A 23,064-nucleotide genomic window follows, 5' to 3' on the forward strand; every position below is an offset into this window, starting at 1 on the left:
TTTTTTAAAGAAGTTGAAAGCAAATTCCCCACCTTCCCAACAGTATTGTTTATCTATAAGGAACTGAGCTTGGACAATACATTTCAGTGGAACTAAATTCAGTTGAAATAACAAATTTACAAAAATGTGGATACATATAAGCACTTATGGAAATGCTGATTTTCTTTTTTCTGATTTCAGCAATCTGAAAAAGTAAATTTATAAATATATTCAGAGTAACTGAACAGGCAATGAGGAATAAATATAATTAGTGATCTGTGAGGCATATTTCTTGGCAGTTAGCAATGGACCTAGAAACAGTATCCTAATAACATAATTATAACTAAACCATGATATGAAATAATTAAAAAAAATTAAAGTCTTTGTTCTCCAGCTTTGAATATACACACCAAATGTGTGGCAAAAAAGAAATGTTGGTTTTTCAATTATTTCAGCATTTTATATAAAAGTGATGAACTGGATAGTGTCATTACCTTAATTCTCCAGTTTGTGCTTGTGGAAAAGAATCTAAAAAGGGACCAAATTATCAATTTATTTCCTAGAGATATTCCCTCAAACAGAGTTCATGGATCAATAAGAAAATAGTGTCTTTTTGGTGTTCAAGGCGAAATAGAAGGGATTAGAGAGAAGTTGTTAAGTTTAACTACACATATATAGAGAAGAAAACCTAATGGCTGAAATTGTGGGACTCTTCTTCAGTGTTCCCACCTCTCAGGATCTTTGAGGAAGACATGTCAATAGGAAAACTACAGAGTGGAACAACAAAGCAACTTATAATACAGTGAGAAAATAAAATGATGTGATGGGAAAGTCTGATCTGCTAATTTATGATTTAATGAGTCAAAAAACATTGAACTCTGAACTTTAATGACATTAAAAATGTTTGATAATAGACATATACTGCAAATCAAATGTATTTGGACATATTAATACAGTTTACATATATTCATTTGAAAAATGAAAGATTAACATTAAAAATTTAAAGACCTTAATGTTAGAACATTTTATATGTTTTTATGTTATTTAAATATAATGCAACTTTGAGGCAAATAAGTAGTAAAGTTTTAAACGATAAGAAATCATTATACTCCATAAGGCCATTCATGTGTAACAGAGAATTTAGGATTTTAGGGGAAAAAACATCTAAGAATGGTACTAATAATATACAAGTTAGGAACAATTTATATAACAGTGATAACAATGACATTTACATATATTGCTTTTCTTTTTAATCTGAACAATGGGCAATGTTCTAGTTCAGCGGGCAATTACAATTTTAAAAAATTAGACTTCTAAGAAAGGTAATAGTCTCCTATTTTAAAAATGCAGGTTTTCTGAAAGACAAATATTTCTTTTATGATGTGTTTAAAGATTATATTGACTGAAATGGAAAGAAATGTATTACTTCCTTGTCTTTCATTAATCAGAATCATATTCTTATAACTTCCTAGATAACTATGCTTCTTAATGAATATAATTTATCAACATCCATAGAGTAATATTTTAGAGTGGTTTCATGCTGAAGAAAAATGCAGAAATTCTAATGCAATAATTTCCCTATCCTGCCACCTGACAGAGTGAAAAAGAAAAAATGATCAAAGGGAATGTAGTAGGTACATTTTATTTACTATATAAAACTTCCTTTACCTACTGTTTATAAATAACTCTTACTATCTTATGACCTGATTTAAAAGAATTCTATAAACTATCATACAGTTTCTCCAAGAAATATGATAGTGTAACTTTTAAATAGAAGATTACATCTCAAAATGAAACCTCTCATTTTCCTCTCTATCCATATTTTGGCTTGAAATAACTTGTGTTTTTTTTTGTAATTATGCTTTAAATGTTTACAAATTAAGGCAGAGTTCTTTATCATTTGGGTTTTAGTTATAGTAACTTACAGATTTCATCACAATTAAGCCTATTAGGATAAGCTGTGAGGAGATAATTTCACAAACCAATTTTCAAAAGCATACAAGATTAATCTATATGCTGCTGAGATGAGGCACAATAAAGAAGCATTACTGAGATAATCTATGGCTAAAATGATGGTGTATGACTTATGATTAAGCTTCATTACCTGCAGAGCAAGGGGCTTCCATCTCATATTTTTCAGTAAAGCTGGTGCTGAGGTAAGCATGCTCTGAGGTCGCTTTTTCAAAGTTAAGATAACACCACTCGGGTCCTCTCGTAGTGCATTCACCAAATTTTTCAACTGCCACCCCACCTGGTAACCAGCAAAATCATTACAATAAAATTGAGGTACAGTATTCAAAGATTTAATGTTCTCCCCCTTTAATAAGATTAGTAAAAAAAAAAAAAGAAAATCACATAATTGGTGTACCATCCTATCAATTTTCAGGAGATATATACTCAAAAAAGAAATTTTATCTCTGAATTGATTTACCATGTTATTGCATTAGAGTCCATATTATTATGAGATAACATAATGGACATTTACCAGTTCAAAGCAGAAACTAAAACGGTATCCTACCAATGGAGTAATTTAGAGTTTAAAGAGATTATGTCATCATTAATGCTGTGCAAGGCCTAGATCCAAGCTCTGTTCACAAGTACAATTCAAAAATCCACATGCTTGAAAACAAGGATTTGGCAATGTCCTGAGCTTGCAAGCTATACCACATGCTTTCTCATCACCATCTTTTAGAAATTTGTGGTACAAGTCTCTCTCAATTAGACTGAATTTATACTACTGATAGCTGCTGCTGACAAAGCAAGGCAACACTCTGATGCATGGAAGACAGCATCAATAAAATTAACCTTTTACCACGTTACATGGATAGAAGAAAAAATGACAACGTCACACTACTCCCATGCAGCAGCTATTGGAAATGTGTTCCAAATGACCCTATAAACTTAAAATATAATGTGCTGACTTTAATGAAGCCATTCTATTTGAGAATCACCTCAAAACATATTGTATAATTAAACCCAAGTACTTAATAAATGTCCTGAAACCTGGCTCAACTCTTTTCCGTGTTAAATTACTTCACTCATCATCCTTTTAAGCTTTTAAACATAGAATAATTTGTTAGTTTGCTTGAAGATGGACTAGTTATGCAGCTATCAGGTAACTAAAATCCTCTCACTATGCTTTAAAGAAGCACATTAAAAATAGCTATAAACACATTTCACACTTAAAAGAGAGAAGAACATTTTATCCCAACTCTAATGGATTAGAATTTTCCAGGATGTTATATAAATACATTGGATCAAAATTTATCCTGGATTATAAACAGGATTTAACAAATAGTCTGAACAGTAATCTAGTTTCTTCCTAGGCACCCAAGTGCAAGGGAATGGGTGCCCTTGTCTGTTATACATCATGTTTTTGCCTGGAAGATAATGATCAAGCTGAAAAGAATAAGTACTTCCACGGAAAGAATCACAGATCCTGAGACTATGATGAAGAGGTACTCTGGACTGCAGCCACTGTGGGATAATGGGAGACGGTGGTTTATAAGATGCATGGGCATTCATTTAAATCATAACCTCTACTGCAGCTGAAAGGAGTGATGGTGAAGAGAAAAAGTCAGGACAAAAAAGAAGTGAGATTCTACAATGCTTAAAAACTCAGGGGGCCCTGATATGAATCAAAATGATCATTATGATACTTGCCTAACACAAATAAGAGGCTGCCAGTTAAAAAAAAAATCACATTAAAGCAGATAACTAAAGTAATGAAACTGGTCAAATGTCTCCCATTACATATCAGTGAGGAGGATTATTATGTGCCCAAAGGTGTAGAACATTGAGTCTGATTCCTCTGATAGCTAAGTAGTGTCTCTGCAGCCACTTCAATGAGCCAAGAGTCAAAGCAAAGTGAATTCAAATTCAAGTGTTCATTTTGCTTGCCAAAAAAATATGCGAGCAGATTTTTGAGTTCAAGGTTTAGAGGAAAAAACATGCTGTTTATACAAAGAGTTTATGAACAACTTATTAATGATAACCACATTTTATCATTTATTTTATTTATTCAAATAATTACTAACTATACTAAAACAGTCCTTTTCTTTTAGCCTATGTATTCTCAACAATTACACATTTCTATCTACCAATTTCTTTCCATTTTTTTCTGATACGATCATTGTGACTAGTTGAGAATTTCAAAGGCTAGATGGTGTTTTCCTCTATCGTGTTCAATGCAATTTGATTTATCCTGTTCTTTCACACTTTATGCCCTATCTGAATATGCAATCCCAAAAACAGAATTGTTTTTCATGAGAAAGTAAAATTGTTTTTTGATGAGAAAATAGTAATTTGGTTAGATTTTAATTTTATAGCTGAATGTTACTTAATGGCAGAAAAGTATATAATTTTACTATTTTTTTCAGTTTTCTTTTTTTCAAGTTTTTATTCAAATTCCAGTTAGTTACCATACCGTGTAATATTAGTTTCAGGTGTAGAATTTAGTGATCCAACACTCACATGCAACACAAGTTTTACTATTTATCAATCAGCCTTCCCGCTCTCACTGACAGCATTAGCAATATTCTAAACAAAAGTAAGCAAATATCCATGAAGACCCAGATAAAGTTATGTACCTTTGATTCCCCAATTCTACTTCCACTATCATAAGGAAATGATTTGGATAAAAGCAGAAATAAATGTGCAACATGTGTGTCACAGTACTGTTTAAACCAACCAAAAACTGTACATTATGTAAATGTCCATTAGTAAGGGATATAAAAATTGTTGTGTGGAAAAAAGGGAAGTCCCAAAATAGCAAATGTAACTCAACTCTACCTTTGTAAAAAATTTTATATAAATATAGAAATGATAGAGATATACAACATCATGAACAGTGGTTACATTAAAGGGATGAGTAAGGACTACAGTATATATTTTCTTCTTTATACTTCTATTTCCTGAACTTTAAGTGATAAACATGTTATTCTTATAAACAACAAAATCAACAAAATAAATGGACTTAGTCCATGAATAGTGATATTCGTTAGAAAATCATTAATTTTATGAATTACTTAATGAGGACTGTTTGTTATGCAGGGACAATTTCCACAAAAAGTATAGAACTAGAAAGACAACACTATTTAAAACAGTAAAAGGTGGTGATGGGGGAATTACATCTTCTCTGTTAATTATACTTTCAGATGATTAGCAAAAAAGTTTATTACTCAGCTGTGCTTAATAAGAACTATATTCTGTTGATTTTGGTTCAGTGAATGATTTCAGTAGATAATTTAAGTGTTAAATCAGGTCCACATATTAATTACTGAATGAGAATGAAGCTGGCTGAGCAATTCACAGCCTGTGTGTGACATTTTTCTCCGTAACAGAGGTAGGTTTTAGCTGTATCAGTCCAATCCAGGGCTTGTACACTCCTAAACAGCAACCAAACCTCATGTCTCTCATTTCAATTGTCCTTTTCCTTAGACTCATCTCAAACTCTCTAATTTGGTTCATTTCTTCATTAGTTTCTACCTTGTCTACTATATATAATTCTTAACAAATGTATCCATTTATTGGGTTGTACCATGTTCTATTCGAGGGCAAATGTGACATGGTACTAAAGCTCCAGGAAAAATGATTCCCAGCTTTGGTTTTGTGATATCCTAACATATCTTCAGCCATATAATAAAGTGTAGTGAATTCTTGAAATTAACTTTTCTCTTTAACTGTTATTGAGATACTTATGGTTGACAGATTATAGGGGGATATGGGCAGGTGGTGTGATAAAAAGAGGCAAGTATGTGAGTTAGGACGTCATGTGAAAATAAGTAAAATAATCATTTTCCAAGATCAGCTTTCCATTTTTCCTTTTGTTGCTGGCTATATTTTTAAAATACCGTGTGAGAGACGCAAATTAGAAACCATGTAAGGATATAAAAGTAACTTTAAAAAATAATTGTCAAGTATTCTTTACACTGGCTGCAATAAAATCTTTTCTGTAGTAGTAGAGGGAGATTTGAAGGAAGGAAGAAGGGATCCTAGTGGTGGCTAACATAAGAGGCTAATCCACTAATACAGAAAGGAATTAAATAAGGTACAAAATTTCAAGAGATAATAGGTTAAGGATACATGTGAAGAAAAATAGTCTAATAATCAAAGACATCCAAAAAGGAATCAGCCGACTTGTGAAATAGTGAGCTCAATACCAAAAGAGATGTTTCAATATTCTTGCAGAGGCTAAATGATTACAACAGATTTCCAAAGTCAGGATACATTCCAACTGTAATACGCAGAATGGGTAGGAAAATGCCAATAGATCATACAACAGCAGATTAGGTCCTGGTACATCTCGGATTGCTGTGTTCTCCATCTTTTCTTCCTCCTCACAACCGATAAATGCAGGTGTTTACCCTAGGCTGTTAGACTCCTTTCTAAAATTGCATGCTGTCTTCTTACAATGGCCTCTTCTCTTCCCAAAGCTTCCACTACCAACTTTGTGTATATGCCTCTCAAAACTCATCATCCCTGCTTCCTAGAAGAACTCTAGTGGCATACTTCCAACAGTTCAATTCATCCATACTAATAGCTATTGAATAATCTAGCAACAATAATTCACTATGCTATATCCTTCATAACTATATTAGGTTGCTTTGTATTTTCATTCTTAACATCTGTATGAGGGAAACCATTAAACCCATTTCACATGTGAAGAAACTGAAGCAAAAGGAGATTCTAAGTTTTCTCAGCCAACATTACAAATTTAGTTAAGTGGCGAAGCCAGAATTCATATTCAAGTCTGTTCGATTCTAAAGCACAAAGCATTACGAGAGCAAGCATGCCCCACCCTCTAGATATCCTATTGGTAATTCTAATGAATGTAACATTTTGAAAATAAAACTCATTATCTCCCTGCTCTCGTTCAACATCAGTAAAAAAAAGTTCCCCATCATCATCTCAAATTTGGAGCATGGGGTCACCTACGACCACTTCCCCTCTTTTTAATCCACTTGTCCTAAAGAATAGATCCTAGCAACTAATATCTCTTCTTACTGCCTTAGTTCTGGCTTGCTTTACCTGATTGCTAGACTTAGAGTCCAAACTGTTTTTTTGCCTCTAGTCTTTTGTAACTCCGAAATATTGCTACAGTGAGAAAGTGTTTTTCCCTTATAAACCTTTGAAAAGCTCTCTGAAGGCCCAACTAAAGAATCACTTCCTCAAATAGCTCCTGCGTCAATATGGCCACAGCTGTCTAGACTTTATTTCACTTTAATGTGCTTCTCAAACTTTAGCATGCGTTAGACTCACCTGTAAAGCTTGTTAAAACAGATTGCTGTGTTTTAACCCTCAGTTTTTGATCCAGTAGGTCTGAGGTGGAATTTGCATTTTTAAAACAAGTTCCCAAGTGGTGCTGAGGCTACCGGTCTGGGAACCACATTTTGAGAACTGCTGTACTACACACACGATGAGCCTCTTGAAGGCAGTGACTCACCTGTGTCCAGAATATTTTAGGTGCTTAATGTTTTTAAGACTATAATAACTTTACAGTCAGTTTATCTATCATGTACCTTCCATGTCGTATGCATGTAATGGTGCATACATCAGCCTGAGCCTTGTTAAAGAGCATAATGAGCAGTGGGAAACATTTACAATCAAGAGAAGAACCTCAATATAGGGTCAATAGAGGATTCAATGGGAGTCCCTGAAATGGGCATCTACCCCATCTTTGCAGGTTGAGGAAAGGCTTCCTATTGGCATAAGCTGAGTTTCTTAGGAGGTCAACAGTTTAAGAGGATGTGGAGTTTGAGGGAGTGGAGAAAGGCGTGAGAAAAAGTATCACTGTTTTGAGAACTTTCAGTTCTATATGGTTCGAAGAGGTGGTGGATTTAAGTATACACTCTCCGGGATGCCTGAGTGGCTCAGTCGGTTAAGTGGCTGCCTTCAGCCCAGGCCATGATCCCAGGGTCCTGGGATCGAGTCCCACATCGGGCTCCTTGCTCAGCAGGGAACCTGCTTCTCCCTCTCTCTCCCTCTGCTTGTGCTCTCTCTGTCAAGTAAAAAAAAAAACAAAAAACAACTTAAGTATACACTCTCCTCAACACTATTTTTTTCCTCGGCCATGTCTCTGCAAAAGCACTCTTCCTTCTGCTTGTAACTTTTCTCCCACCTACAAAATCTTACCTATCCATAAAGGTTCACTGTAAGTGCAATATCCATCATACGAATGGCTGACATCATAAAGCCTCTCAACATCTAGAACCCTGTTTTCTTCATGTGAATCTCATAGCACACTGTCTCTCTCTAGTGACATTTTTTCACATACTGCCTCTAATTAAAGTTATATATTTTTCCTCACCCCGCCTCCTCTCCAGCTACCTCACAAAACAGGATTTTGAGGTTTTTTTGTTTGTTTGTTTGTTTTGAGAAGAAAAAGAGTCTTATTTGTCTGGATATACTTGCAATCAATAAGGTGCTTTACAAATGGTAGACACTTAATTACCTTTAAAAACTTGACTACTAGTAACATCATACGGTGACATGAGAATTAAAGCATTTCAGAGACAGGAAACTCCAAGAGGAGTTTAGTTTAGTCTGTAAAACCAAGATGTATTAAATTTTTCTCTAAATGCATATAATTGATGATACTAAAGCCCTAACAGACATTCTTTACCCTAAATTTACCAAATAAACTTTCTTATAAATGAACATATGAAAAAAGTAGTATTTGCATCTTGCATACTCCAGACCTAAAGTCATAGTGATGTGATTATGAAAAGGAATATAACAGTGGGTAAAGTTCTTGTTTGTCATAGAAAGATTTTGCTTTATCATACACATTATATAAACAGTTTTAAGAAGGTTTTTTTTTTTACCAGAAAACTGTTTTAAAGTGGTTGTAAGTAGTCCAAGTTTCTCCTTCTCAACGTTTATTAGAATATTTCATTCATATTAAGTTTACAGGTGAATGAATCTTTTAAAAATCACCATATGCACCTTATACAAATTCTGTGTTATTAGTTATAGATAATATGTATTTTCACATATGCTGAACTGCTAATATTATCTTCCTGACTGTCCAAAGCAGCACAAGCCAGCGTCTCTAAGCAATGGCAAGTCATATTACTAGTTTAGATGTAATTGCCAACCTGCACACTGAAATGTATTTTACATACAACACAAACCAGATTAAATTTCCCAAGAAAATCTTTAAGGTATCCCAAATGTTAAAAGCCAGAGGTTCTGCTTTCTTGTAGATGGGGCTTGTAATTCCTTGGGTGAAGGGCAACATAAGTGGCAGGTCCCTGGACAATGAGTTGCCCAGATTAGGTGCACAAGAGGCTTTGGGGTTGGTGCTGAAGAGATGAGTGGCTTCCTTTCCTCTTGGTACACAGTGGGAGGAAATAGTCTCTGATCCCTTTAGGACATCCCTAGCCTATCTGATTCCCGAACACTTGGTGAATTATTTGACCACCATATAAAAAGAAACTCTACCCTATGGTCCCAAGAAGCCAAAGTTAAAGTAAGTATAAAGGTAAGAATTTAAGCCTATCAACCCAGAACTTCTTTACCTTTGTCACAGTTGTATTTGGAGTTACAAGAAAATATCTCTATACCTAGACAGGAAGATAGGACATTTCTTAAACTATTTTTAAAGTTATTAACCTTCACAAGACAAAGCAACAGATTCATTAACATTTATACATGCTCCTGTGTATACACACACTCTTACCCACAGGCTGTAATGTATAAATTACACCTCTTCACAAAGGAAATTTCAAAGAGACTTGAGGTGTGCCTATATGAATGTCTGATGACATGAGCCATGCTATACCCAAATGTCCTTCTACTCTTTTTAAAAGTACTTTAGAGACTTAATTTAATACACAACCCACCATGCTGTGACTAATGACATTCTGTCTTTACAAATCTTTTGTTGCTGAGAGATTTATTATAGTGTTCTGTTCCTTCGCATTACTAAAAAGATACTGATATACCTAATAAATCCAACATTTTATATCTGTGACTGCCTCTTTCTTTAGCAAAACAAGCTATGTGGAGGAAATGTCATATTTATAAACATTTCAGAAGTAATGAATTTTGATATACAGTATCTTTCAAAGATCCGAGAACTATAAACGCTGAGTACCAATATAGAAACTTCGCCTTCACCTAAATTTATTTTTTTCACAAAATATTAATGAGAAGGTCTTACAATATTAAATTATAATATATTTGGAGATATCCTAATTCTGCTCTTCCATTTACTTACTGAGTAGAAACAGAGATTTGCCCATGGTTCAAATATAAGCGAATATAAGCTGAAAGGCATACATTTGGTTAAGTAACTACACACACAAAAAAATGATATTAAATTCTAGCATGAAGTAATTTAAATAGGTAATTCACAGTATTCAGAAATGCCCTAAGGTGTAACTATTTTATATAAAACCTTAGTATTGATATTTTTACAAACATTAGTTTAGAAAAGGTAATCTTGGGGAAGAGAAAAGGAACAAGCATTTGAAAAGAAGGAATATGGAAATGAAAAGTTTTATTTTCATTAGGGGAAAACCCGCATAATTTTACATCTTTACTCACTGAACGACTCTTCATCTCACATCCTCCTTAACTTTAAAAGGCACTTATCCAGTGAAGGTAGAGAACGCCAAGGCATTTGTTTTTTAAGGCATTTGTTTTTTATGTGGCTTAATTTTACTCTAAAGCTTGGACCATGCTGAGTTGTTCATAATTTGATTTACATGTATGTTTTTGTACTTAGTATTTTCATGTGAATTTCAGAGAGTCATATATACAACGTGTGTACTATAAAGAGAAAGCACTTCTCTCACTGCTATAGAACGAACAAGTAGTCCAAGACAGAAAGCCAACTTGAGGAATACAGTAAACTAGTAACTTTTACCTATTGCACACCCCCTCCCTAGAGTCTTTTCCTCCATAACCAACAAGTTCTGTAGAGCTACATCAGAATTTCTTGATTGGCTCATGGGGAAGCTCATGGGAGGAAGAAAACAGTCATCATTTTTTTCCTTTATGTTTTACGACTCACCCACAGAGTTTTCACCCAAAGTGACACATTTGCATATCCTGTTACTTGCATCATCTCCTGTTATCTATCACATATCCTAACTGCAGCCTTTCTATCACTGGTGTCTCTGCTTCTGTGACCCGCTGATTAAAAAACTGTGGGTAGTTAGGCATTGTGAGCATACAGCTCTCTTTCCCTTCTTCCATTTCCATGTGGTATTTGGTAATGTTGTGGTCTCTGAAGGCCAGAGGTTTATTTTGGAAGCCTAATGGTTTACATTTGTATATGCTATAGAAAACTGAATCAAAGCCAATGTTATTTTTATTTCATCCCAAAACATAAAATTGAGCGAATTTGAAAGCCTCTGCTAGTGAAAGATGGAGGAAGAAGACAATCACATTACAGGCTTTTGGGGAGAATCTTTGGTCATACAACAGAACCTCATCCCCCCCAAAATTAAGGACATATTTGAAAAGAACCATAATAATACAGGTTTTTAACTAAAAGTTTCAAAGATAATCACATGGGTTAAATTTTAAAACAATTTTGTGTTTACAGATTAGGAAATTATTATATTTCAGCCATTCCTTCCTATACTTCATTTCTGTTCTTGCAAAGATACTGGAAATACACATCTTAAAATAAAAAAGAGTCTTAGTCAACAAAACTAAAGGATGAAACAAAGCACTGTTATCTAAAAAATCTATAGCTCCTACTTAAAAGAATTCTGAGGAAGAATAAAGAAAACATCTGTACTTATGAAAAACCATGCTTAAATTTAATTTGGGACTCCAAATGGAAAAAATAAATAAAAGTAACCCAAACCTTGCTATTCAAAAGGTGACATGCTTAAAAATGTACTTTTGCTATGAATATCATTTACTGTCAGGCATTTAACAGACATGTTTACTTGAAAATATAAGCAAATACTGCAATAGATGTCTATATGTATCAAAACAAAACCAAAGCATGTGTATATATGTATATATATAGCTAAATAAACAGCATTCTAAGTCTTTATTAATAAAAAATTAAGAACTTCCATAATGGCTAAAAATACTTTCACTGTAGCAGTTATCTTTAGAAATCATTTTACCAGAAATCCAACAACTCAGACAAAAAAGGTAACTCAGTGTCAGCTCCAAATGGGGCCATACTGAACTCTCTCAGCCATTTGTTTCAATTTAAAAAAATTCTTTATTGTCCAGTATTAGGGTAATAAGATGAGAGAAATGTAAAAGTAATTGGTTACATTACCTAAAGTTTCAGCCACCAGGCTGATCAGAATATTAATTTAGAGGATGAGGCCTATATTTGAATTCTAGGGCTAAATAACCTAAAAAGAATTTGAGATTGTTATCATTATCTCTTGAATTTCCTGTGTTATGGTGCTCTAACATGTTTCCCTTTCATGCAATAATTTTTATCTTTTTCAGACAGTTAACTATTATCTACTAATTGCCCACCCCACAGACAGAAAGTATGTTAGGTAATTGTGACTGGCTGACTTTTTGCCTTTTCCATACAGGTAGGAAAAGGGCTGCAGCTATTGATACTGATTTGCAAGTGAGTTGCACACTTAATAAGCCGAAGCAGGTAAGAACATCAGCCAATAGATACATTTGAAATATACAAAATAATCACTTATAAAAAAAACTTATAAAATTCCATGTAAAATAACTAGATCATATTAACTGTCTATTGATACCAAAAGATATATATATACTACTAATAAAAATATATTGGGAGTAACCATTTTCAAAGGCAATTACGTTTTCCTGGTGAAGCTAGTAAGAAGTATAGAATTAAGAAAGAAATAAGTCAGGATGTAGAAATCTGCCGAAAAAATAAATTGGTTAATAGCAATTTACCATTATTAAGGCATCATACAACTTATCTCCTTTATATAAAGACTTAATGTAACAAATTTCAGTTGGTAATAGAAAACTCACAAAATATTATATTGGATAATAAAGTAATGAATTGATTTCTCTAGGCAAAATAAATTTTATAATTTATATCAATATGTAGCACTTCGAAACCAGTTTCCACACATTCTCATCAAATCTACAATGTTTAATGCAAAATAGAAGAAAAAAACCTATATTAATTTCATAAACTACCTACTATATAAGGCAGAACCTGAAATAAAGTATTACTATGAATGGTTGATATCTATGATGCATTGTTTCCTTTAATTTTTGATAAATAACTCTTCATGATTTTTTTTCCTTCCAAAAGAGAACAATTCCCTTCCTGTTTTAGAATACCAATTACTTAGAACCCTAATAGGGTTATTTTATGGTATTTTCATAGTCATTCATTAAGCAATATGTTAAATGCCATGCTAATATATTCAACCTCTGTACTCCAGCAACATCTTGGGTTTACAGGAATAAGATGTGAGGTATACCAGAAAAACTGCCTTTTGAGGTCTCAGTTTTCAATATTTTGGGCATAAGGAATTATAAGATAAATACTTTCTCATTTGAGAAGAAAGAACAAAAGAAAATAGGCAAGAATAAAAAAGTGAACAAGATGAAGAATGGAGGAGAAACAGTCAAGTGAGAAGTGATAAGAATGGTAAAGGAAAGGAGAAAAAAAACCTTAAAAATAAAGACAACAATTTAGTAAATTTAAAAAGATAGAGAGAGAAAGAAAGGGAACATCTGGTGTTAGTCAATATCATGGTATTGATTCCATTCAATAAGCCACTCCTTCCTGCTGAAGTTCAGGGACTGGGCCGTAGGGTGAGAGGGAGGGGAGGAGAGGGGAGAGCTGGGCTTTAATGGGTCACCACATTCTGTATCCATTCTGATGATGCTGGTTTCCCTTGTAAACAGCACTCTCCTGTTCTGGGGTTAAAGGAACAAGACGGTGAGGACAAAATCAAAACGGAGAGACTAGAGGTGAGAATAAGAGAGAATAAGGAAGACACCTTTGAGAATTATATAAATGAAGTTAGAATGACTTTTTCAGATGACTCAGTAGTCCTTTAATATGTTCCCTTTCCCCAGCCCCCACTGCCACCACCTGTAAGTCTTGTTGAGCAATGTTTACCATTTGGTGGGTAATAAAAAACACTAGCTTATAGTACTCATCTTCCATTTCTCACTAATCAATGTCCTACATCCTAACTATTTGCTGTAATCTATCTTTTTGACTCTCCCAACCTAGCTATTTTCCACTCCAGTAGCCTTTATAGCAACATATATTAAACCATTTCATGCAAGAATGTAGTCACCAGGTTCCAGAAGACCTTTCAAAATAATAGTGAATATGTTTTAATATTTACACAAAATGAAAGGAAATTTTCCAAATGCTGCATTCAACCACCACATACCCCACTCCTTTTAACTGATATTCCTAAGAAGAAAATATCTGTTTTTAGTATGGATAGAATCTTTAAAACACTTACACACCAAAAACAGTATTAACAAAATTTAACAGATTCATTAGGAATATGCCTCAATAGATTTAATAACTATAAGTAGTCTCATCAGCTAAAAAAACGTGTTAAAAGTGCATCATGAGGGCAGAGTTGCTGGTTCAAACTATGCCGAGGTATCTCCCAGAGAGAGGGATGTAGTGGCAGATGAAGTGGAAAAAATCTTGGGAGATTCCAGCAGCTTTGAGGAGTTGGATCTTCACTGGCAGGGAAGACATGCAATAGGACTCAGTCTGCTTTGCTTGGATGTTCATGATTTTTTCTTCTTCCTACCTGGCAGCCACAGTTTCTCAGCCACAGAAGTATGTTGATTTGAAAAGCTTAAAAGCCATTTATAATAAAGAATATAGCAATATGAAAAAGGACATAAAATTTCCAGTTTCATTTCAAATAAGAAAATATACTTTTTAAAAAGAGAGCAAACTAGAAAATACATACATCTAATTGGACATCTTGAAGATATACCATACTAGCAATTTCAAAAAAATAGTATTTGAATTCATCTGTGAATCATTCAACTTTCTCAGACCCCTAGGGAAAAATTTCAAGATGCTTTTCTATGTATTTTAAAATAAGAAAAGTTTGTCAGATTTTATATTGTATATTACTACCTTTAGCAGTAGGAAATTTTAGAATTACAGAAAAATACTAACTGGGCTAATAACAATCAAAACATAAGACTGAACATTACTCTTCATTATTGAATCTAAATTGGTATAGAACAATATTGGCAATTATCTTGCTATTCTGGTCAATTAATTACTGGATTAAAAAATAATATTAAGTATTTCAAATGTATTAGGCCACTCCTTAATGTAATTATTATATCATAACCAACCCCTAATGTCTCTGGTAATTAACGGAGGGACAGAAGGAGCAATTGTAGACTACAAATAATTTATACTTGTTTCAACTCATTTATCTACCTACCAAACCTTTTATAGTAACAAAACCCAGATAATTTCCATTTCATCACCTCTGTATATTGTCTAGTAAGAAGTTAAAAGCACTGTACAGACCAAAAAGGAGGCAACAGCAAGAAAGAGCAGACTAGGCTGCATTTAATAAAATGAGCCATTCTTACACAAATAGGCCTCTCATTTGAACACAAAGAAGACAATCTGGTAATTGATCACATTATTAAGGAAGGCTACTTTTAGGGAATTCAACATATTCTCCTGTCAGAGAATGTCTCTGTTATCATCCAAAATCAATTTGTAGGTTCTAGTAGCATTCTGCCGAGACACCAGACTCCAACTGGCCCAAGAGTTGTTGCAGGTAAAAGGGAGGAAGGTAGGTTGGAAAGTTAATTTTTATTGAGCTCTTAATGTGTGCCTGGCATTGTGATAGGTGTTTTACATATATATCTGAAGGAAAGGAGTGAGGAAGTAGCAATAAAGTTAAATTTCTAACCCATTTCTAATTTCACTCCAGCTGATTCACTGCTTTGGTTATGTAAATTCTCACTTCCTTTCCTCTTCTCTTACCCTTGGCCCCCCCCCCCTTAATCTCTCACTGAATCGTGAGTTTTACTTACATGATCATTAGAATTCTTCTCCTTTTGCTTGATAATTTTATAATTTGAGTTTGGGGAGGTAGTATAAAACTGAAGGCCTTGGAGTCAGAGAGCTTTGAGTTGCAGGCGAGTTAATCATTCTGAGTCTCAATTTCCACATATACCTTTTTTGTATAATTATTTTAAGTAGTAAATGACATAAAATATGTAAAGTACTTAACATGATGCTTAGCACACTGTAAGAACTCAGTAAACGTTGGCTATGGTTATTATTATAAAAAGGTAAACTGATGCTTAGTTACTATGATTCCCTTAAAGTCAAAAGTCAATTTCAGAGCAAAAACTGGAAGCAAGTTCCCCCAACCATCATTCTGGGTCACTTTCAATATTTTAGAATATTCCTGTGATGCAAAGATGTATTTATACATTCTCACAGTATTTAAGTATCATCAATCTATATAGATTTTATCAGTTCACTTGTAGTCCCTTAAAGACTTTCGTATTCATTTGGTCAACATCAAAATCTTTGCCCCACAAAGAGTATCCTTTAAACAATTTTATTTTTCATTAGAGACTAATTCCACCCACTTAGAATTGACCAACTGGAAATTGGTCCAACTATCGAACAGATGTCATATTTGTTCAGATCACATGCAAAAATGGAGGCAGCATGAACATTACAAGAGGGAGAAGCTGCCTGTCTACTGAAGCAGCTGCTTTATCCCACTGCCCAAATCCTCTTCCTAGGGGACAAGAAACTTAAGTTAGGACAAACACTTTGTATAGTTTCTAGTAATGACAACTTTCTCATTATCAAAACTGTCATAGTGTGGAAAGGCTTTGCTGATGACCAGAATTCTGCATTAATTATTATTAACCTAACACCTATACGTTTAATTTTTTTAAACTTTCATTAATTTTTATTCACTTAGTTAATGAACTCATTGAAGAAACAGTGTAATTTTAATTATCAGTGTTCAGGAGCCTCTCCACAATATCATAAAGTTCTCAGTTTACTCAAAGCCAAAGATGAAATATCTTCTGCCTTCATACCAGAATCAGTGAGAAAGACTGGAGTTTTTCACACCAGTCTTCTTATCCCCAAAATACAGACTTTCCTTTTAATAGTTTCTTCTATGACTAGAACAGGCAAAAACAAATTTAGTTAAAAGGTACAATAGGTAATAATTATTCACTCTGAAGGATTAGTGAGCTATAAGTAGAATATTTATCAGAAAAAACCTCCACATTTTTTGCAAATGAAGTTTATTATATTAATAATCAGATTTTCACTTCATTTGTTTTAGAGAATATACTTTATTTTGGCAGATATAGAAGAAGAAAGTAAATCAGCTGAGACAGAAAACAGCCCAGAGTGAAAATTATATGATGTTCATTTTCTAAAACTAACATTAAAGAAAACAGCCCTTGGAAGTCTACCCTAGACACAAAAATGCCACTGTCAAGATCTTAGCCTAGAAAGGGATTCATGAGGTTCACAGAGCAAGAAAATTTTATGAACTTATTTAGTTACGTGCAACAGTTTTAAAACAAAAACTGTAGTCTTCTTTTGGGAAATGAAGAGCCAATTTGGCTATTAATTTTTAAATTTGTTTAAAAAATCAACATTTAAAATAAACCAATCTACTAGAAACTTCAGTGAACAAATCAATGTTAAAGCAGATGAATGAACGTATGCCCTTACAAAACATACCTACTAGGAAATTCCATAGTTTGTGAAGTAAAACTTAAAAGTTTTATCCGGAAAAGGTTGAATTTGTGTGCATCATCACTTTAATTTTTAGCCCAAAATTATTATCTCAGGTCATGGGGTATATGGCATTAACCTGCACCTGTCTATATAGAAATGCATATCTAACCTTAGCCAACACGAGTATTTCCAAGTCTGGTATTAAAACTATGGTTTTTTAAAAACTGTGCCTTATCTTCTGTCAAATAATTAAGAATACTGATTCAGCTATCTGAAAAAAGGCTATTCAATCATTTTGTACACAAACAGGAGTTTTTATTTCATTGATATCCTTTTAAAGCTTTAGCAAATCTTTATATTATTTCCTCCCACTGACTCATAAGGTAATTATACATACCACAGTCTGATGATTAACTTGAATCACTTCATCGCCAGCATGGATTTTCTTGCACCGATCTGCAGGTGACTAAATTTAACATAATGGAAATGATAAAGAACATAAATTTTATCACTCATTTCTTTTCCCTGGAAATACTACAATAAGTTCACCTCTTTAGATCAAGAAATTATTTAATCTTGAAAAAATTAAACAAAAATGACTACTAGTGTTTAATATATTGTTTGCACTCTACAGATAACTAATAATAGACAGTAGGATTTACTTTAAAAAATGATTTCCAGTTTATTTTTCATTCATTTCCAATTTCCAATTATTTCAAAACAAGTCTTGAAACAATATTAACCTCTATCCAACAAATTTTGAAATTCACAAAAGAATGATCTATCATAGGTCAGAATTCAAGGTAAGATAATATTCCAGAGAATTCCAGTTACTCAAATAATAACACAAGTATACTCTTAAGAGGGTAGTTCATCTAGGATATGAACTCAACCCTCAGAATGGTATCATAACAAGAAAACAATGTATTTTTATTCACAGCACCTTTAGGAGGTAGGTATATTATCAAAGCAGATAAGTACCATGCAACAATTCTGAAAAGTGTGTAAATCATTACTATAATAGGGCTGTCCCTGTGCTGTCTGGCTTACAATTGATCTTTTTAAAGGAGAGTATAGAAGAAAAATATCAAGCCAATGGTTCTAATCATGGTGTAAAAGAAAATGATAGTTGGTATATAAAATTGAAAGAAACTGAGACAACTTCTTTCCCAGATAAGTAAAAAAGGGAATAAGTCATATAAATTATAGACTTTCAGTGTTAAATGGGACCCTAGAGATCATTTTGTCTGAACTTCTCATTTTACCTAAAAGAAAACTAAGAAACTAGGGCAGAGCAAAGCAAAATAACTTAACCACTTTAGTGAGCAGATTTACTAAGACTCAACAGAGATCTACTAATGATAAATGACTGAGGATACCAAAAATAGTAAAACATTTTCAAGAATAAAGAATTAAATGATAAGCCATTAATATATGGTTCATATCTAAACTATTCATAGAATCAATCTTTCTTTGATCACTCACCCATTTATCAAATATTACTGAGTAATTAATATGAACAGTACATAGTACTCCACTTTTTTATAGACCCCAGACAATACAGAGATGCATTTCTATAAATTCTTCAAGATATAGCTCAAAATCATTTGTGATTATTTCTCTAGTTTCATTGGCAGCATTTATGGTTCTTTCCTTTGTCTACACAAATTTCAGTGCCTGTTTACACACATAAACCCCTAGTTGCATTCCTTAGGAACAGCAAACTAGTTTAGTTTAAAAATTCCTTCAATACCTAGCCCCATGCCTGGAACATAGCAGACATGAAACAAAAGTTTGTTACAAGAACAAATGAATAAATGAATGATTGGGGGAATGTACAAAGAAATGAGAATGATGAATCAGTGATAGGAGTATCATTTACAGTATTTCACTGCTTTAAAAATTTTAATTGGTTGACAATATGCATATTACTGATATTTCTAACCCCATATTTAATACCAAATGTGAAGCCAGTATAGCAATCCAACTGCAATGTATATTACGTATTTCACTATTCTCAAGAAACCAAGAGAAGTTAGTGGGAAAAAAGCAATAAATGATTAAAGTACTAAGTGAATTAGATGAAAAGAATGTTGATTTTTTTTAAAAGAAAATGCCGGTAAAATATTGAGATCTATGACAACTTGAAATCAACTAACTCCACCCCAGTCTTCTTTGAAGGAACACAGCATAAACATGTAATTGGTCAGAATTTCGAAAAGAAAAAAAAAATTCAAAGCTCAGCACCTGCTTAAGAGTGAGATGGAAGTCTGGGTCAACCAAATGGAGGAATAATGATTTATTATACGATTCAAATCTATTTTAGTGATCATGTTCAGGCTCAACACAATCACTTTACATTTCTGTAGCTCTTTATTGCAGAGCCTTTCACATTTATTACTTATTTTCACATCAACCTAGTGAGGTATGTAGTGCATGTAATATTTCCAGTTTATAGTTGAGGAAACTAAAGCAATGGCAGGGTAAGTGACTTGCCAAAAATTACACTGCCATTAAGATGCAGAACTAATTGTAGGTCCTAGGCCTAGGGACTCTGACCCACTGCTTGCAGTGGTTCTCAAACTTCAGCATGTCTTAGAATTACCTGTTAAAACAAAATCTCTTGGGGCACCTGGGTGGCTCAGTTGGTTGGGCATCTGCCTTTGGCTTGGGTCATGGTCCCAGCATCCTGGGTTTGAGCCCCACATCAGGCTCCCTGCTCAGTGGGGAGCCTGCTTCTCTCTCTCCCTCTGCTGCTCCCCCTGCTTGTGCTCTCTCTTGTGTATATGCTTTCTCTCTCAAATAAATAAATAAAATCTTTAAAAAAAACCCAAAAATAAAAAACAAAATCTCTTATTAAGAAACAGGCTGGTCTCCAGAATTTCTGATTCAGTAGTTCTGGTGGGGGGGGCAAGAATATGTATCTCTAACAAGTTGCCAAGGGAAGCTGGTGCTGCTGATCCAGGGAGGGACCTCACTGTGAAAACCAGTGAGCTATACCATGCTGTCTCCTCACTGAATTAAGCTGAATTATAATGCATATTCAGAAAGCCTGAATTATCTGATGTTTCTTTCTTATATAAGTTTCTTAACATAACTAAACTATTTGACAGATGGAAGTGGATTCTTTTAGATGTCACAGTAACTTGTCATAAACCAGAAAATACTTAACAAAGACAAATCTCTGGCTGTGAACAGAAAACATCTGATTTACTCTGAGTAAATAGTTACTCTAAACTAAATAAAATGATTGAAATTCTTCCCAAACCAACACTTACTAACCCAATGTGTCCTTTTAGTTTTTTCCTCTTAATCTGTTCATGTCCTCAGAAGTCAACCTCAATTACGTGAGATATATGTTGTTTAACAATAAAAAGAAAAACACCCTATAATCTGAAATGTTATAATACTTACATTTTCTGTAGTTCCAGTAATTACATGGAGGCCATCATATGTTGATTTAATATACATACCCTAGAAAAAGACAGCATCAAAAAAAAAAAGTGAAGCGACTGGAATGTTTTCAAGTATATTACACAATCATTTACAAAAAATTATCCTATCAAATTGCCACATACTCCATGATTCCATATTCAATAATGCCAACTTTAAACTAGTAAAAAATTCCTATCTGAATGTTCTGGTTTCTAGAGTTTGCCCGAAGAAGCCTGTCCTCAACTTAATCAAATAACTACTTGATAAGTAAATTGCCTGTGAAACTTATGAAATGTAGCATGGTAATTCAATATTCTTGAAGAAAGAATGCACCTCACTCCCCCAACAGTCCTTACTATTTGTTCTGTGGCAAAATAAAAGTAATAATGGGAAATTCAAATATTGGTTATTAGCGTATTATAGTTGATACATATTACACAACAAAGAGTAGTTTTCTATAGAGCCACTTCAACTACAACTAACTAGAGACAGTGATAAAATATTGTTAATGTAAACTTTTTCTCCATCTCTTTTGTGAAATCCTGTCTTTCCTGCCTTTATTTTCATTGATGAAGTTTTAATAATTATATCCAACACTTCTATATCAATAATTAAGAGGTAATGTGTGGCAAGCCCTCCTGCTAACAAAAAGGGTAAGATTCCATTTCCCGTTTAAATAAAGCCATTTTAGAAAATGCTTTATTACATTTTAAAGATTATCTAGAAATCCTGAAATTATGTCAGCTTTATGAGCAAACAAAAACTTTAAATTATGGACAGTGGGAGAACTTGAAAGGGAAAAAATCACAAGAATATATTCACATTGTAAATGTTAAAATATTTTCATTTAAGTAAAAAAAAAGGATGGGGAAAAAAAGATTTTTCTTCCTCTCTAAGGAAGATTGTTACTTTTCTCTGGGAAAAAATTACCCAAGTTTTACTTACACAACTGCCTTGCATTTCAAAATATTGATTAAAAAATAAAAAATATGAATTTTAATGAACTCAAAGTCTAAAATATAATGGACTTAACAATAACCAACAATATTATTTCAGAAAAGCATTAATTTTAGCACTTATATAGACAATTACTACAATGTTAATTTCCCATACCTTTAGGTTAATTACATATTTAGATAACTGAATGTACATGTATTTCATTGGAAATAAGTAAGAAATAAAAACAAGAAGCAGTAAAGTTCATGGGGTGGTACTATTAAAAAACTGGGTAGGTGTGAATTCTGCAGTCATTTCAGTAATGTCTTATGTCTAAAATGTTGGTACCTGTTCCAAAAATGGATAAGCCTGGATCACTAACATGAAAGAAAATGAATGTGATTTAAAAGGTGTTCATTTACCTGTGAACTCTAGTATTTTAAATGCAACTTCATTATTTCATATAAAATAAATAACCTCAACGGAAGTACATATAGAAATTAAGAAATTGGCAGCTGTTGTTGCCTATGACCATGTGGTAATATTCAACCCTACACTGGTGACAAGTGTACAGCATACTTACTTTTTAAGTTCATACTTATCCCATTATTTATGGGAGGGTAAATATAATGATGCCATTATAGAACTTAGAGGAGGACAAGATCCTTGTCATCATCTTCCTCCAGGAATTAACAAAATTACAATAGATTAATAAAGACTCTCAAAATATATTTGTTAGAGCTAAACACTAAATTTTGTCTCAGGACTGTGAAGGACTGTGAGAGAATAAAGTGGGAAAAGACAGGGAAAGAAACAGTATATATTACTTGGACATACAAAACAGCCATCACTTATCATTCTCTATCACCATCATCACGGAAAGCTACTGGTTACAATGTACCAGGGACTGTTTTACTTCACAATAGCCAATGTGGTATAAACTATCACTACTCCTGTTTTATTTTTTTAAAATATTTTATTTATTTATTTGAGAGAGCAAGAGCACGAGAGGGGGGAGGGTCAGAGGGAGAAGCAGACTC

The 23,064-nt window shown here is 33.4% G+C and overlaps 1 protein-coding gene across 5 annotated transcripts in view; it reads right to left on the reverse strand.

Annotated features, from left to right (window-relative positions):
- Positions 1–23,064, reverse strand: part of CNKSR2 (connector enhancer of kinase suppressor of Ras 2) — a 278,274-nt gene that overhangs the window by 114,775 nt on the left and 140,435 nt on the right. For 3 of the 5 annotated variants that reach the window (XM_035725691.1, XM_035725692.1, XM_035725695.1), the window contains exons 7-9: positions 21,068–21,127; positions 18,051–18,119; positions 2,084–2,230 (exon numbers count right to left, since the gene is read on the reverse strand). In XM_035725691.1, coding sequence (XP_035581584.1) covers positions 2,084–2,230; positions 18,051–18,119; positions 21,068–21,127 — 276 coding nt within the window. The remainder of the gene's footprint in view (positions 1–2,083; positions 2,231–18,050; positions 18,120–21,067; positions 21,128–23,064) is intronic. The other 2 variants (XM_035725694.1, XM_035725693.1) reach the window with 1 other exon arrangement.

This window comes from Zalophus californianus, chromosome X, assembly GCF_009762305.2.
Source record: "Zalophus californianus isolate mZalCal1 chromosome X, mZalCal1.pri.v2, whole genome shotgun sequence".
Classification (NCBI taxonomy): domain Eukaryota; kingdom Metazoa; phylum Chordata; class Mammalia; order Carnivora; family Otariidae; genus Zalophus; species Zalophus californianus.